General features: G+C 39.1%; 1 protein-coding gene across 2 annotated transcripts in view; it reads left to right on the plus strand.

Moving 5' to 3' along the window:
* mgrn1b (mahogunin, ring finger 1b) overlaps positions 1-15,113 on the plus strand; it is a 29,014-nt gene extending 13,901 nt beyond the window's left edge. Inside the window, exons 11-17 of one of the 2 annotated variants that reach the window (XM_049475954.1) lie at positions 756-865; positions 1,708-1,922; positions 2,994-3,105; positions 3,212-3,257; positions 4,000-4,074; positions 4,765-4,810; positions 9,840-9,956. In XM_049475954.1, the coding sequence (XP_049331911.1) occupies positions 756-865; positions 1,708-1,922; positions 2,994-3,105; positions 3,212-3,257; positions 4,000-4,074; positions 4,765-4,805 (599 nt within the window). In that variant the 3' untranslated portion in view covers positions 4,806-4,810; positions 9,840-9,956. Of the gene's footprint in view, positions 1-755; positions 866-1,707; positions 1,923-2,993; positions 3,106-3,211; positions 3,258-3,999; positions 4,075-4,764; positions 4,811-9,839 lie in introns of both variants that reach the window. The other variant, XM_049475953.1, reaches the window with a different exon arrangement.
* The last annotated feature ends 3,583 nt before the right edge of the window (positions 15,114-18,696 follow it).

The raw sequence follows: 18,696 nt of genomic DNA on the forward strand, positions 1-18,696 counted from the left end.
CAGATGACCAGTGGCCAGTTGCACCTGCTTGGAAGTAAGCTGGATCATAGGTTAGGGTGGGAAGTCTATCCTAAAACAGTGGTGTGCAGAATTTTGGTTGCTCAATGGAGACTTAAGGTGTCAATATAAAACTGTAGCTGGTCACTGATTACTTTACATTGTATCAAAGTATATATATAGGGTCGTCCCATCAAAAGATAAAATAATGGGGTGTACTCACTTTTGTGGCATACTATAAATGCTATTGATCTACGTCCATGCCAACCCATGTCAATGTGTATGCAGCTAGCAATCTAACATTACAGACTGTGTATTTCAGGAAAATAAAGCTAGCTGTTTAAACGTAGAATTGTCTGTTTGCTTAAATAATATCAGTAAAAATGCTCTATGCACACAGCATCTGAAGTAAAATACACAAACCTTATATGTAAAGATTGTCAGAGCTCAGTTTCTCGCTGCGTTATACAGTAATCCACAGCCATAAGCTCTGAGATCCTTTTCACCTTTGATTGATGAAAACAGCAGACCACATAATGCTGGTTACATTCGAACTAGGCTACGATCAGACTTGAGTTCAGCTGGTGCAACTGACTAAAAATATAAAACCGTCATCATTTATGTCATTTAGATACATGTGATTATGGTCAGATGTTTTTAAACCTGTTGTAATGATATACCACTGGTGATATCTCACTACAGTGAGCTGTGAAAATTTGTGTGTGTGTGTGTGTGTGTGTGTGTTTGTGTGTGTTTAGCGTTCCGAGCTCTGCTGCAGATCAGAGCTGTGAGGAAGAAGCCTGGCACTCTGTCTCCTGTATCGTTCAGCCCTGTGCTGGCCCAGAGCATGGACCATGAAGAGCACTCTGTACGTCAGTTTTTAACATTGAATTGCTTCATAACTCTGTCTAAACTGTAACTATACTCTACCACTACAGCTGTTACACCATGCAAAAGGCCTTTTTCACCAACAAAAAAGACTCATATTAGAGAGACGAGAGACTCATAGCTTTGTAAAGGGAAATGGATGAGTTAGCAGCTCATATGTGGAGCAACTTTTGCTGGAGTGGAGAAACAGTAAACAGCTGCTCTGAAGTTCATGCTCAGGTCCAGGAGATGAAAAAAGGACAGCTTTTGCTGTTTTTTAAGTTCAGCTTCGACATGCTTTTTTTATGTTTTGCAGCTATTGATTTTGACTTATTGTATTTAAAAATTTAGCAGCTGGGGTGCCGAGGGGTCCAGCGGTTTAAAGCGCTGCCACTATGATCGGGAGATCGCTGGTTTGAATCCTTGTCCTGCAGCTTGACATCAGCTGCCAGTAGATTGCGCTCTTTCCCCTCATCCCTCCTAGGGTGATGTAGATCAGCACAGGGCTGCGCCTGTGAGCTGATTCACACTCCTGGTGTTAAGGCATCACTAGTGATGGGGATAATCAGCTGAGTAGCATCTGAATGGGTGGGACAATCGGCCAAGCTAGTTTGAGAGAAAATGGGGAAAAACATAGAAATCAATTTATAAAAAAAAAAAGTAAAAAACAGCTGCTGTTAAGGTCGCATTAAATGTCTAAATGTCCATTTTTTTAATATATATATATATATACAAATAGTGACCCTTTAAATTCTTGTCATTACCTGCATAAAGCTCTATGATAATTCATATACAGTATTTGTCTTATTATGAACTGTTCCTGCACTCTCGCTACATCCTCAGAGCTCTGATTCAGTTCCTCCTGGTTTTGAGCCCATCTCCCTGCTGGAGGCTCTGAACGGACTCACCGCCGTGTCCCCGGCGGTCCCTTCAGCCCCTCTGTACGACGAGATCAACTTCTCCGGCAGTCTGAGTGGAGACAGCCGGCAGCTCAGCTCCCCCGAGCACTCCGGAGACAACGGCCTGCAGAAGAGCAAAATCAGCAAATCACCTGACAGGTAAACCGGGCGCTGACTTCAGACACACTCTTATTTAAATTAATTCCTGCGTTTTAGCTCGAGCTTTACTTTATAATCACACCCAGAGCAGACTGACACAGTACGAATGATAAAAAGTCAGACAGACAACAGTTAGAGTTAGTCTTTGAAATGTCATATGTTACTTTACAGCATGTGTAATAATGCCCTGCTAAGTGCAGTTCAGCCACTGAGCTAATCTTAGAGTCTCTGTAAAATGCAAAATCCACCGGAGATCCTATTTAAACCTATAGTCACTTACGCACAGAGGTGGGTAGTCCAGGTCCAGAAAGTACTTTTTTACTCTTAACTAGTGTAAACAGTTTTAAACTGTTTTAAACATACACCTACCTATCTCAATTGTATTTCGCTGGTGGTGTTAAAATAGACAAATTTTTCCATTTGTTCCTTAGTTCTGAATAATTGGGTAAAGCACATAAACACTGATGTGATATTCGCACAAATAACACAGGAATGAACTGCATGCTGTTCCTAGCACTGTTAGCTCCTATATGATGAAGCTGATGAGCTGCTGCCTGGCTTCAGCTCTGTCTGTGGGCGGTCCCGAGCTGAGGTGGGCGGGGCCATGAATACTAATTCAGAGGTTCACGTAGACACAGTGCTTTTCCTGATTGACTTGTTTTTCTTAACGTTTTCTTTTACTAGCTGCTGCAGACAATGGAGGTTGAGAAAGAGTTTCATGTGCAGCATCATAAACAATTCAGAGAGACCTACTGTATTTCAAAATACAAAAGAACAAGAAAAAGTGCATTTTAGCCGAAGGACACCTTTTAATAAAGCGCTCTTGATGTGGACGGTTCTCTCTGACTGCTTCCTGATGGTGTTAAATAACAGCTGGCTCTGGGCCATGGCAGCGTGTCACTCCCTGTGCCAGAGGTCGTGACCTGCTCCTGTATCCAGCACTGAGGCTGAGCTGATTGGAGGCTCAGCAGGTCCTCAGCCAGCTGTAATACAGGATACAGATTACTGTAGCGTAAGGTTTATACAGATATTTGATCTGCCATGCTGAACTCTCCTCTGATCTCTCCACAGCACCCTGCGCTCGCCCTCATCTCCAATCCAGGAGGAGGATGAGGAGAAGCTGTCAGAGATGTCTGATGCACAGGCCCATACCCTGCTGTCCAGCAGTCCTGCTCCTACTGAGGTCTGTCCCACTGTCCAAATTAACTGTACTCTACTGTACCTCCCCTTTTACTATTAAACACTCACACCTACATCCTTATATCTCTCTCTCTTTCTCTGATCTTTAGGACACAGCCGGTGACGACGCTCCTGATTCTCTGTCTCCTGAAGATGGTTAGTGTCCCGCCCCTGAGAGATTCTGTCAACAAATTGTACTTTTATTAAGGTTTTAACATTAATAGATACTGTGAACAGCAAACTGTGCTTCTCTTAGCTTTTTAGCTGACTCACTCCTTAACCCCCTATTCCCCTATACACTCCTAACCTTTTGTCCATCACCCTTATCTCTAACATATCTCTCCTTTGTTTAACATAAGTTTGATAGAGACACCCCCAATAATGACACCTCCCACATACTCCTCCATAAACCCCGACCCTTCTTCCCCCTGCTGTGTCCAAAGCAGTTTCTGCTATATGTAAAGCCATACTGAAATGTCTTAGTCGGTCATTCAGGCAGGCAGACAAGTTGGATGGACTAGTCAGTCAGGCGGACACAGAGAGGGACCAACGACCAACTAAGCCGGTGCCCGTGTAGATTTCCTGTCTGCACGAGAATAAACTCAAGCTGTCTCCTGACTCCTGAATCCAACTCCTGACTTGGTGCTGTCTCCTGAATCTGACTCCTGATTCCTGAAGGCAGATTTTTTAACACCCCTAAACCCATACATCACTCAGTGCCCCTCTCTAAAATACAGTCTTGTGAATAGCTGCCATTTGGCTGTGCGTGCACCCAGTAGTGCTCGTAAATGGGACACCTGACCATGAGTAGTGTCAGTATGACCTGAAGAACAAGCAAATCCTGGTTCATAAAATAAAAAGTGTGTGTGTATGTGTGTTTGTGTGTGTTTGTGTACAGAGGACAGGTTGAACTCAGAGGGTGACTGTAGCAGTGAGCACAGCAGCCTCACCAAAACTGAGAGTGACCCCCCTGGTGAGTGACCTTTCTAATGAACACGGCCAACCTGCTGTCCTACCAGACTTTTAAACGGGCTTTCTGAGGCTTTTTGTGATGTGTATACTATTCCTATCTACACTACATGCCCAGTAGTATGTGGACACCCTTTCTAATGAGAACATTCGACTACTTTCATTCAACCCCCGGCCCCCCCACAAAAACGTTCTTTTTCTAAATTGTAACTAAAAAGTAATCATTATTCTCACACAATGTATTTATTTAACAGCCTGCAGGAGTAATCTAACTCAAAAACTATACGGAAACTTTATTAAGAACAAAAACAACAGCATTACTTAAGATTAAACTATACATCTTTTGAGAAATATCAGCATTAGATTAAATTCTGTTAATTTTTTATGTTCATCACCCCTATTACTCAATGTGATCAAACTCTCACAGCAATGCAGAAAGTAGAAAATCTAGTAGAAAGTTACAGTAAGGACAGTAGAGATTTTTACTCAGAAGTCAGACAGTTGGTGGGTGTCCCATTACTTTTGTCCATGCAGTGTTGGCAGTGCTGCTGTTGGCAGTTCAGCTGTGTTGTTTCTAGTCTCTCTGCGTCTCTTTAACTGGCTTTATTTGAGCTTTGCAGTTTAACCTGTGTGGTCTGTTCTCTGTTTCTGACCTCTCCTCTGTACCGTCTGCTTCTTGCTCTGGGACCTGCAGCTCTAGGTCCTGACTCCTGCTCTATCGGTATGGAAGAGTAACTCTGGTATGTAGGCTCTGCTCTGTCTCTGTCTTTCAGTTTCTGCTCCACAGCCTCCTACAGTGTGCTAATCTGTAAATGTCTGTACTGTTGAGTGGGGGGGGCTCTGGTCCTGGAGGGCTGTATATAAATGCATTAGCATTAATCTGTGCAGGTGTTCCTAATGAATTGCTGAGTGTAATAATTATGTGACTGTAAAAGCAGCCTCTATACTGGATAATGCAATGTTTCTATATGAAGGGTGTGCTTGATTTGAAATAAGTAAGTTAAGAATTATTATTTATTCAGGTTAGCTTTGTTTTTAAAGAAAATGTATTTTTCACTGGTTTTATTTGCTCAGTTTTCTCTGTTTGCTTTCATATTGCAGATGTTAAATATTAAAAGAAAAGGTTGTCAGTGTCAAGATGACATAGGTTCCCATTTTCTTTTCTTACTTACTTAAAATTACAATTATATAGCGCCTTTCTGCCACTCAAGGACGCTTACAATTACATTCCACACACATTCAACACGCACTGGTGAAAAGCAGCAGCCAATCGCACACAGCTTTCTCTCAACCGGAAACCACCGTCCACATGGAGTACTGTATCAGGCACTGAGGAGTTGACCCAGCACAGAGTGCCAATGCCAGTTCATATCTGGGCATATGGACACAAACACAATGTGGCTCAGATCTGAATTTTTCATGGCTGTGTGAACGTGCCAAATCGAATTTTTTACAAATCATATTTGAGTCACTTTTATATGTGGTGCTAAATCATAGACATGCGCCATGAATGTGAATGGTCAAATCAGAATTAATGCGTCTTTTTGGTTTTACACATTAGCGTTAGCGTTAGTGCTACGTGCTTCTCTCTCATACCCACACTGCTTGCTTCTCTTGGTGCAAAAAAACAGCAAAAGCAAACCACCTGTCCTTTTTTCACCTCCTTGACCTGAGCATGTACTTCAGACCAGCAGATGCTTCGCATATGAGCTGCTGACGCATCCATCCGTCAAGTGAGCCAGTGATCTAAAGTGCTGCCACTATGATCCGGAGATTGCTGGTTTGAATCCTGGTCATTCAGCTTGCCATCAGCTGCCGGAGCCCTGAGAGAGCACAATTGGTCTTGCTCTCTTTGGGTGGGTACAGTAGATGGCGCCCTTTCTTTCCATCACTCCTAGGATGATGTGGATCAGCACAAGCTGCGTCTGTGAGCTGATGTATCAGAACCGAGTCGCTGCGCTTTCCTCCGTGCGTTAGCGCTGTGATGCTACTCGACAAAGAGATTCAAAAAGAGGTGGAGTCTGACTTCACATGAATAGGAGGAGGCATGTGCTGGTCCTCACCCTCTTTGTGTTGGGGCATCACTAGTGATGGGTTAGCAGCTGAACAGTTGGGCAGAAAAATTGAGAGAAAAATTGTTACACACAATAAATAGAGATTCTGGTTACATTTTGGTTATTTTTTTGACAGATCTATAATACAATACTGCAAAAGATAGATAGATAGATAGATAGATAGATAGATAGATAGATAGATAGATAGATAGATAGATAGATAGATAGATAGATAGATAGATAGATGTGCAATGACATCGATTACGAAAGTGACTGATGTGACATAGAAATATAATATAATATAAGTATGCATACGTTACAAGACAGTTCTAAAAAGAGAATGTGAAAATGTGAATACCCAATCATGAGTAAGGTATACTTAAATGTAAGCGAGGTTGGGGAAGTGTTAATATAAATAATTAAGTTGTTGAATAATGTCCAAGTGGTGTGCCTGGATTAAACTCAGTCGTCAGCAGCATCCCGTCCCCGATGGGAGGAGTTAAAGAGTCTGATGGCTCTGGGGATGAAGGATTTTCTGAGTCTGTCTGTTGTGCAGCTCTGTGACAGCAGTCTGCCACTGAACACACTCCTCTGCTTCATGATGGTGGTGTGAAGTGGGTGACTATCATTGTTCATGATAGAAAGCAGTTTATCCAAAGTCCTTCTCTCAGCTATTGTAACCAGAGAGTCCAGCTCCATTCCAACCACTGCCCCGGCCCTCCTGACCAGCTTGTCCAGCCGTGATGCATCTCTCCTCTTCATGTTGCCTCCCCAGCACACCACAGCGTAGAAGAGAATGCTGGCCAGGATTGATTGGTAGAACATCTGCAGAAGCTTCTTACAGATGTTAAAGGACCGCAGTCTCCTCAAGAAATAGAGCCGGCTCTGTCCCTTCCTGTACAGGGTGTCTGTATTTGTTGACCAATCCAGTTTGTTGTCCAGCTGCAGACCAAGGTACTTGTAGGTCTTTACTGTCTCCACATCAACCCCCTCGATGGAGACCTACGGAAGTCCACCACCATCTCCTTGGTCTTGGATATGTTCAACTGCAGTTGGTTCAGTCGGCACCAAGCAACAAAGTCATCCACCTGTCTCTTGTACTCCTCCTCCTGACCACCCTTCACACACCCAACGATGGCAGTGTCATCTGAGAATTTCTGCAGGTGGCACATCTCAGAGTGGAAGTCTGATGTGTAGAGAGTGAAGAGGAAGGGGGAGAGCACAGTCCCCTGTGGTGCTCCAGTGCTACTGACCACAGTCTCCGATGTGCCGTCAGTGAGCCTCACGTACTGTGGTCTGCAGGTGAGGTAGTCTGTGATCCAGGACACCAGGTGCGGATCCACATTGATCTTCACCAGCTTGTCTCTGAGAAGTGGAGGCTGGATGGTGTTAAAAGCACTGGAGAAATCAAAAAACATGATTCTCACAGCACTACTCCCCTTGTCAAGATGAGAGTAGGTTCGGTGGAGGAGGTAGACTGCATCCTCAACACCAATCTTCTCCCGATATGCAAACTGGAGAGGGTCCAGTGCATGCTGTACCTGGGGTCTGAGGAGTGGGAGAAGCAGTCGTTCCATGGTCTTCATAATGTGCGAGGTCAAAGCTACCGGCCTGAAGTCATTGAGCTCACTGGGGCGAGGTTTCTTGGGAACAGGGACCAGGCATGACATTTTCCACAGCGTAGGAACCCTCCCCAACTGCAGGCTCATGTTGAAGATGTTCGACAGGGGTAATCCAAGTTCAAAGGCGCAAGCCTTAAGAAGTCTCGGGCTCACCTCGTCAGGTCCAGCTGATTTCCTTGAGCGGAGTCTCCTCAGCGCCCCTGTGACCTGGTCTGCAGAGAGGTGGAGGGTGGAGGTGGGGGGTGGCAGACTGGATGTGCTGGCAGTCTGTGGGAGGGAGACCGGTGTAGCACTCAGAAGAGGTAGGGAGGTGTCCAGTGGGGCAGAGGCTGAGGTTGCTGAGATAGCAGGACAGACAGAAGCAGGTGAGGATGAAACAGGGCAATCAAACCGGTTATAGAAGAGATTGAGTTCGTTCGCTCTCTCCACACCACCAGCTGTTGCACTATCACTCTTTGGCTTGCACCCTGTGATTGTCCTCATACCGTCCCAAACTTCCTTCATGTTGTTAACTTGTAACTTCTGCTCAACCTTCTTCCTGTAGGTCTCCTTAGCCTCCTTTAAGCAGGACTTGAGTTCACGCTGAATATTCTTCAACTCCTCCTGGTTCTTGTCTTTAAAGGCCCTCTTCTTTTTGTTTAAGAGGTCCTTTACGTCGCTTGTAATCCAGGGCATGTTGTTGGCAAAGCAGCGAACAGTTCTTACAGGAACCACAATGTCCATGCAAAAGTTCAGATAGTCAGTTGTGCAGTCTGCTACCCCCTCAATGTCCTCACCGTGAGAGTCCTGCAGCACACTCCAGTCTGTGGATGCAAAGCAGTCCTTCAGGGTCTCCTCTGCCTCCTGAGACCACTTCCTGAAGGAGCGTGTCGTGGTTGGTTGCCTCATCACACAGGGTTTGTAATGAGGCTTCAGGAAAACCAGGTTGTGATCAGATTTTCCAAGTCAGGGCAGTGGGATGGCGGTGTACGCATCACTGATGTTAGCATACAGGAGGTCAATTGTCCTGTTTTTTCTGGTGGGACAGTCCACATACTGGGTAAAAGAAGTCAGTGTGGAGTCCAGCGTGATGTGGTTGAAGTCACCAGAGAGAGCGACAAAAGCATCCGGGTGTTGTGTCTGGAGCCTAGCGATGGTCGCGTGTATGACGTCACACACAGCCTCCGCGTCCGCTCGGGGGGGCACGTACACACAAACAACAATGGCGTGTGAGAACTCCCGCGGGACGTAATATGGTCTTAAACTCACCGCGAGCAATTCAACATCCCAGCAGCAGATAGTCTCTTTAACAGTCACATGGCCAGGATTACACCATCTGTTGTTAATGAGGATAGCGAGCCCACCGCCCTTAGATTTGCCGCTCCGCGCGCTGTCTCTGTCCGCTCTCACAGTGACGAATCCGGGGATGTTTACATTAGCGTCGGGGATGCTAGCGGTTAGCCAAGTCTCAGTGAAGCAGAAGAGACTGCACTCCCGGTAGGTCCTCTGGTTTCTCACTAACGCTGTGAGCTCGTCTGTCTTGTTGGCCAGCGAGTTCACGTTCCCCATCACCACTGCTGGAATACAGGGCTTGTATCTCCAGCGGTTTTCCCGTTGTTTAGCCTTTAGCTTAGCTCCGGCTTTACAGCCCCTGGAGCGTCGCTTAAGCTCCGTCGGAATGGGGTGCCTCGCGGCGGCGCGGCTCTTTGTTCTGAGCGCGAGAAGTTCTTCACTCGAGTAAACAAAGTTTCTGCAGCCCATGTGCAGAGTTTGGTGATCCGTATCCATGGGATACATATTAACACACACTACAGCGTAGTAAGAGACGAAAAAAGAAAGTAAACAGTGAAAAAAGTTCACTTAAGGTGAAACGCTACACGGAGCTGCTGGAAGGCTGCCGCTCTCGTCAGCGCCGGAAACTCGACTGATTATACATTATATGATTATACTGATTCGACTGATTATACATTATATCATATCATCTCACAGCCCTAGTGTTAAGCTGGAGCTCTGTAATTTCTTTTCTTGTATGGAATCTGATGGTTTAATGATGGTTTCAGTGAATTACTCTCTATGTATGTTCTTGGTTTTAATGTTCCTCTCCTTTCTCTCAGGTTTTTCCGGCTCCATGGAGAGTCTGATCACTCAGAGTACGAACTGCTCCAGCCAGCCTCTCCTCTGTCCTACAAGCAGTTTGCACATCGAAGATGAATAACTGGACCATAAGCCCTCACATTTCCTCTAATCTCCTAATCCTCATATCCTCAAGGCTTCTGCTGGACCTCCTCAACTCAGATCTCCTCCTCAACCCACCTTCATTTTAGAAGTCCTTGCTAAACTATGATGGGTTTCCAGACCTGCTCATTCAGAGCAAGTCCTCCTCCTGTCTGAAGTGAAGTGGCTTTAATGGGGAATATCAAAACATATATATATATAGGTTTAGCATTTATTTGTCTGGGAATCTTAAAAATTTATTTATTCAAGAGAAAATGAAGAAAAAAAATAGTGAGAACTAGGGATGCACCGAAAATAGCTACAAAATAATCTATTCCTAACAACGACTCAATTATTATTATTATTATTATTATAAACTCATATTGCAGTGTTTTTGTCTAACATTAGAATTTACTTTTTAAGCAGCAGCAGCAGCTGACTCATACTCCTCTCCAACCCCTGACCCCTAAGAAAGGGCATGTTTAATACATATATTATTAATAGAAAGATTCCTCTGTTTGCTACCTCTTTACAAACTGTCTGTTTTTTTCCCAGTTGAAAGATACTGAAGGCTTTACAGGACTAGGATAGTAACATTAGCTAAGCTAACTTAGCCTTAGCATTTGTCACGGTATATTCCCACTAGTGCTTAAGCACCGATGCATCCTATTCATTTCAGTGGAGAGAGCCGGCACGTGCTGCGGTGCATGCTGGGTTGCGTTGCATTGAACGCAAACCCCGCCCTCAACTTTATTTAAATGGATACAGACGCTGCACTGCATCCAGCCAATCAGGAAATACGAGCCTCAAACAAATAGAACAGCTGCATTTTTATACACACAGAGGAGATGCTGAAAATGGCTGAATATGGATTAATAGAATTATAGATTACAGTGAGGTTGATCTAAAAAAAAAAAAAATCTTAAACTTATCATTGACTACATTTGTTGCTTCTTTTGAATTAAAAAACGTAATTTTACTAAATTTTATTCACATGAAACTGGATTAGCACTGCTGAGATACGTTTATGACTAAGATAGCTCTAACAAAGATGTAGCTAGCTGTTTTTAAATGCGTGAATAGAACAACAGCGCTGAGGTAAATTCACGATTAGATAAGAGGAATGATGAGCTGAACTTATTATTGTACATATTTTTAAAATATATTTAGGGTGTTTAACTTAATCCCTGGTGATAAAAAGTGGCAAATTTAGTGAAAACCTGCTAAAACTTATTTGTTATTCAGATTAATGTTGTTTTTCGGTGCATCTCTAGCTAAAACAGTAGAACCACAGAGGTTCTAGCTTCATGACTGAATGCTTTAAAATAGGAGAGGGAAAAAAAAAATTAACTGCAGTTCAACACTTAATAAGCACATCTTAATTAATAATCAATCTAAGAATAATCAATAATAAGAATCTCTCATTTTATGGAGTCTTGATGAGCGTGATGAAAGGTGTGTATACTAATATTGCTAATATTGGAGCTATTGTGAATACTACAGATCTGTAACTTTGTGAATTTGATATGAAGTAATGTTTTATAGCCAGTGCTTAGATGTCTTTAAGCTTATTATTATTATTATTATTTTGTATTATTTTGAGCATTATTATTATTATTACTGTAATAATTATTGTTTTTTTTGACTGAACGACGCAGAGAAACACAAGGGCATCTCTTTCTGAACTGGACCTTATATTGCTTTATCTGTTTTGTACACACAGCCTTGGCTTTCTCCTCAGTTTTTTTTTTTTATTATGACCAAATCTGATGCTTTAAGAAGTGCGTTCGCGCCTCCTCTTTTCGTATGGACAGTGGCTTGCAAAAGTATTCATACCCCTTGAACTTTTTTTCCCCCACATTGTGTCACCTTACAACCACAGATTAAAATGTTTTATTTTATTGAGATTTAAAGTGATGGACCAACAAAAAATAGCACATAATTGTGAAGTGGAACAAAAATGATGCATAAATTTAAAAAAGTAATGAAATTAAAATCTGAGATGTATCAATACTTCGTAGGGATATATCTGTACCAGCTTTGTGCACCTAGAGACTGAGATTTTTGCTCATTCTTCTTTACAAAACAGCTCAAGCTCAAGGTTTTTTTTTTTTTTTTTTTTTTTTTAACCTAACCTTGCTTTAAACATAACTTTATCTCTGACCTGCCTGGTGAGTTCCTGAGGGTTCTCTAACAAACCACTGAGGCTTTGTTCACGGAACAGCTGTATTTATATTCATATATTTAGACTAAATTATTACACACAGCTGCAGGACTCTATTAACTTATTCAGTGACTTCTGAAGACAATTAAATGCACTGTGCTTTATTTAGGGGGTTCAGAGGGGTTCAGGGGTTGAATACTTTTGCACATCACACTTTTCAATTTTTTTATAAAATAAAAATCAAAACAATGCATCACTTTTCATTTCACTTTTGCACAATTATGTGCTACTTTTATGTTGGTTTATCACTTAAAATCTCTCTTTATAAAATACTTTTAAGTTTGGGATTGTAAGGTGACAAAATATATATATATATATATATATATATATATATATATATATATATATATATATAAGAGTTCAAAGGGGGTATGAATACTTTTGCAAGCCACTGTAGGTTCTGTAAAATGAGCTAATCGCACTGCATTACTATTTGAAGTATAGTCATATTGTTCCGTTCCTTTATTATTCCATTATTAATAATATTATTGTTGTAATTAATGCTTTGTAAATGAGAAGTGTGCGTTCGGAGCACAGTCGTGTGTGTTAAGCATGGCCTATAGGCTCTTAGGATCTTAATGGTGAACACAGCAGCATCGCCGCTACCAGCCGTCACGTCTGACCCAGCGCACCATGCCCTGCAGTGTTGTAATGTAGCGTTATGCATAGAGGTGTGTGTGTGTGTGTGTGTGTGTGTGTGTGTGTGTGTGTGTATATATATATATATATAGATGTGCCTTTTAACAACAGATGTTGCTACTTGATCGTGCTTCGTTCCTTCTTCAGGAGATAACACGCTTGGAGGCTTGAGATGTTTCCTCCTTCAGCTTTCAGCACATGACCATGCGACTAAAAACAAGCTGTTCTCATTTATACAGTATATTTCTAAATTACTATAGTATTTATACAACAGTTTAACAGTGATACTTACACTCACCGAGCAAACAATTTATTAGGAACCCTGTCTACATACTAGTGCATCTCAAAAAATTAGAACAACATTGAAAAGTTACTTTATTTCAGTATTTCAGTTTAAAAAATGTTAAACTGTATTATATAGATGTATTACACTCATTGTAATCTATTCTAAGTGTTTATTTATTTTATTGTTGTTGCTTATGTATTACAGCTAATAAAAAAACCCACAAAAAAAAAAAAACTCACTGTCTTAGAACATTAAAAGACCAATTGTTACTTTTAGCAGTGTGTGCAGCGTGCTGACTCCTGCTGGAAAATGAAATCCGCATCTGCACTGACTTCGGACTTAATGTAACATAGTGGACCGACACCAGCAAGTAACTTTTCAATGATATTCAATTTTTTTTAGGATGCACTAGTACATAGTTCTATCAGAACCATGTATCTATGTTTTTACAATTATTATAGAGCTATAAAGAACTACAGACTGTAGTCCTGTAGTCACCCTGTCACCATACATAATTGCATTATCGCCTCATTGGACAATATATAAAATATGGACATGGCCTGAATTAATTTTGCCAACATAAAAATTGTCCATTGTGTTTCCTAGCATGTTGTTTGAACATTAAAAAGCATCATTCCTTAAGAAACTTCTAATTGCTACTTTTAGTTTAAAAGCAGTAGCATTCCTGAGAAAAACAGAATTTCACTGGAATTGGTTTACATTTATAGTTTGCATTAAAAGTACTTTTTCATATGTTCTGTGCAATTCCGCATTCTCACCAGAGAGGTCTCCAATTCCCCAAATCCCCAAAACATACGGACTGTTGCTTTAATGAATGAACTTCAGCAATATTTTAGCCGGTTATGCAATGAGCAGTGTGTCAGTACTGACTCTGGGTGGACTGTAATAGGTGAGGATCTCCAAAAATCTCCCAAAATATTACTATTAAAAGTTAATTGCAGTATAAAAATAATGAATTGCATTATTATGCTGTTAAATTATTATTATTGAATCAGTTGCATAAAATTATTATTATTACTAAATTGTTAATCCCAATTATTTTTGGCACAATATTTTGTCCAAAAAAACTAAATTAGTATGTCTTGTCACTATAATTAATTTAATTTGGATGATTTAAGTGCAATAAATGATTTTAATGATTATTATTATTATTATAATGATTCAGTGGAATTTTATAATTAACACATATTTAGTTAGAGCATTTAGACAATTGAATTAAAATACAAAAATAATATTCTAAATAAATTAAATGTAAATTAAATCGAACCATTGTCTTCAAACCAAGGTGACATATCGCGCTGTTCATTTGGTCATTTAATGGTCTCTCCATTCTGACAGTAACATAATGTGTAATTCTGCTTATATATCGTACGATAAATTAATAATGTAATTATCGTGGCAGGCTTAAAACTCCACAGGACCACCAGAGAGCAGCTGTTATTTGTGTGGTTTGTGTGCATTTAATGCACTGCTACATAATTTGGCTTTAATTTGGATTTATTTCAATGTAAAAACATAACTGACTAGCTGTACAGGTGTTCCTAATGAATTGCTGGGTGAGTGTAATAATTGTGTGTGTGTGTGTGTGTGTGAGATTGAATTTAAAGTCTATTTAGTGCATCACGTCAGTGCTGTATCAGGTGAGCTGTGGGCAGGTGTAGTGCTCTGTAAATGTGTCTGAAAGCTCAATAATTCATATGCAATATTGATCAGTGGCTTCATATTAATAACCAGGCTAAGCTCTGCATGGCATGTGGGTGAAGATGGTGGATTGAAGATGCTCACTTTATTTATCTCCCTCAGATAATGTGCCATTTCAACTCGATGATCCACTGTGCCTTCTCGTTCCTGTTGGTAATATTATTGGCCTGGTATCCAGGATGTTAACATTGGGTCAGCCATAGTTCTGCAGTCAGATTAGTGTGTGTTCTGTGTGAGTGTGTGTGTGTGTGTGTGTAGTGTTCAACTGCATGTAACACCAATAAAACTCATTCTTCAATAAAACACCTTTCTGCCTCTGTCTTTATGAACGTGATCAGTCTGTCATGATTAATATTATTTGTTTGATTGTAAATCGTTCTAGAAATAAAAGTGTTAATTTATGGCTTCATTCATTTTAAATTATTTACTCAAGTATATTTAAAACTTACTTGTTCATTTTTCTGCAGTATTTTGGAACCAAAGTGTTTGTACTTGTACTTTAGCATTTTAGTATTTATACTTTTACTTCAGTATTTTCTGACTAAAGTATTTGTACTTGTACTAAAGTATTTTTAAACTGGAATATTTCTACATTTAATTTAGAATTTATTCGGACTGGAATATTTGTTTTTTTTTTTCAGTATTTTAGATCTGAAGTATTTATACTTTTACTTCAGTATTTTTAGAGTGGAGTATTGTATTTGCACTTTAGTATTTTCAGAATGGAGTATTTTTAATTTTACTGCAGTATTTTCAGATTAGTGTATCTGTTCATCTACTTCTATATTTTGGAACAAAAGTTTATATACTTTTACTTGAGTATTTTCAGACTGAAGTATTTATTGTTTTATTTTATTATTTACCGACTGGAGAATTTGTACTTTTATCTTATAATTTTCAAACTGGAGTATTTATTATTTTAGAGTATTGTTGGAGTATTTTGAACTAGAGTATTTGTTCATTTACTTCAGTATTTTCAGACTGGAGTATTTGTACTTTCAAAATTGAATATTTTTACTTTCACATCAGTATTTTCTGATTGGAGTATTTTGGAACTGTAGTATTTGTACTTGTACTTTAATAATTTTGTCGGACTGGATTTTTTGTACTTTTATTTGAGTATTTTCAGACTGGACTCAAGTATATTTTCACTGGAATATTTGTACATTTACTTCAGTACTTTTTGACTGTAGTGTTTGTACTTTTAATTCATTGTTTTCTGATTGGAATATTTGTGGTGTTTTTGAACTAGGTTATTTGTTAATTTACTTCAGTATTTTCGGACTGGTTAAAACCTAAATTTACAACCCTTTAACCCTTGTGTGGTGTTCGGGTCTGTGGGAGCCGTTTTCATTTTTCATCAAATGATATAAAAAAAATATTTTTTCTAACTCAAACTCATTGGCATTGGCTCATTTTTTGTGAAAAACATATATCAAAACACATTTTTGATAAACACACACTGTACACCCCCCCCCCCCCCACACACACACACATTTATATTACATACAGTATGTTTGGCCAAGGGCTAATAAACATTGCTTCATTTGTAAATTTGAAACTAAACAAATTTTCTACTCATATCTTGAGTTTAATTCATTTTCTTTTACATTTTATTAAAAAACTAATAAAAAAAAGAGTAGCACTTTTTAAAAGAAATGTAACATAAGAAAGGTAAAGGGCAAATATTCACCATGTAAGCTGTTTATATTGCTTGCAATTTAGGTGAAGCGAGCATGTGTAAAGCATTTTAATGTAAAATTGCTTAATTTTGCTGAATTAAATAGTAACAAAGTAAACGAGTAACAAAAATATGAACACCTCACAAGGGTTAATATAGTAGAGTCTCGGTTATGATATAGTATGTTAATGACCGTGAGAGCTTTTAGAGCCGTTAAACTCTTCAGACATCTGCTTTCATTCACCAGCACTGTGAACAATTCCAACAGTGTAAGATCCAGACCAGAGAATTTCACATCAAACCCGTTTAATTACATGAATAATTGAATTACTATAAAAAATCCAGTGGAATTCCCCTTAAATAGATCTTACTGGAAAGCATCTTCTGTTAGCACATAGTAGTAGATCTGTTAAAGGGAAATTCCAACAATTTTCTGCATAATTAAAGTTATGCCTGGTGGCAGAAATGATTTCCTGAGCACATTTTATTATTATTATTATTATTATTATATATATATATATATATATATATATATATATATATATATATATATATATATATATAGCAGGGACTAGCAACTTTGACAAGAAATCTCATCCACATACTGGAGCATCTCAAAATATTTGGAAATCATCAAAAAGTTACTTTATTTTAGTAAATTAGTTTAAAATGTGAAACTCATATATTATATAGATGTATTAAACACAGAGTGATCTATTTTAAGCATTTATTTATTTTATTGTTGACGATTATGAAGCTTACAGCCAATGAAAACCCAAAAATCAGTGTCTTGTGGATTTCATTTTCCAGCAGGACTTGGCACACTGCCAATAGTAGCAATTGGTCTTGTACAATATTCTAATTTTCTGAGACACAGATTTTTGGGTTTTCATTGGCTGTAAGCTTCATAATCATCAACAATAAAAGAAATAAACGCTTAAAATAGATCACTCTGTGTTTTAATACATATATATAATAGATGAGTTTCACATTTTAAACTGAATTACTGACATAAAGTAACTTTTCAATGATACTTTTATGATATGTTTTGAGTTGCACTAGTATAGTGAACTACAGGTCATAAAACTACAGAATTTACACCAGACAGTATTAGATATTAGATTCTTACTTATAAAAAAATATAAATACTGTTTTATTACAGATATAAACTGCTCTGTTTAGATTTAGAATCTGTCTTGACTAGCACGCTACTTAGGGAGTGTATAGTGTTTAGTGATTCATTTGAGACTAAACCCGGGGTGTTAATGTCTCATAATGAGGTACTAGCAGCCTCTTCGGGGCTTTCATCTTCGTGTGGATGGGAAGACAGACAGACAGACAGACGGATGTATTACATAGGTTCAATTTCATTTATTGTTCTTTAACAAGTACAAGTCAAAACTCAGTAAATTCAGCTTCTACCAGAAATGCAAACAATATTATTGAGCAAAAACAAAAAAAAATCTAATCAGTGTGCAATACATTATGCAATAAATATGCATATAAATATGCCAAAAACATAAATATCTGAATAATTAATATTTTCAATATAACATAAAATATAAGTCACTATACAGATAGTTAATTATGTACACATTTCTACACTGAGCCACAAAGAGTTTAAGCAGTCTGACCAGTTTTATATAAAAGGATTTATATTTTTATATTTAGGCACAAATACAGAGACAGTGTGCCAAGAGGCAGTGTGCTAAGTCCTGCTTGAAAATGAAATTCGCGTCCCCCAAAAAATTAGGACTCGGCACACTGCCCACACTGCCAAACGTAGCAATTGGTCTTAAATAATGGTCTAATTTTCTAAAACACTGATTTTTGGATTTTCATTTAGAGCATTTATTTGCAGAAAATGAGAAAAGGCTGAAATAACTATTGTGAATAAATAATGCAAAGAAAGAAAACTGTTTTTTAATCACAGGGTTTTTTTTCATGCATCTTGGCATCATGTTCTCCTCCACCAGTCTTACACACTGCTTTTGGATAACTTTATGCTGCTTTACTCCTGGTGCAAAAATTCCAGCAGTTCATTGCTTGGTTTGATGGTTTGTGATCATCCATCTTCCTCTTGATTATGTTGCGTAGGTTATTAATTTGGTAAAATCAAAGAAACTCAGCTCTAAATATATAAAAAAATCCTCTTTCAAATGTCCAATTCAGGTTAAATGTTTCCCCTTAGATACAATTAGCGGC

The sequence above is a fragment of the Astyanax mexicanus genome, chromosome 3 (genome assembly GCF_023375975.1).
Source record: "Astyanax mexicanus isolate ESR-SI-001 chromosome 3, AstMex3_surface, whole genome shotgun sequence".
Classification (NCBI taxonomy): Eukaryota; Metazoa; Chordata; class Actinopteri; order Characiformes; family Acestrorhamphidae; genus Astyanax; species Astyanax mexicanus.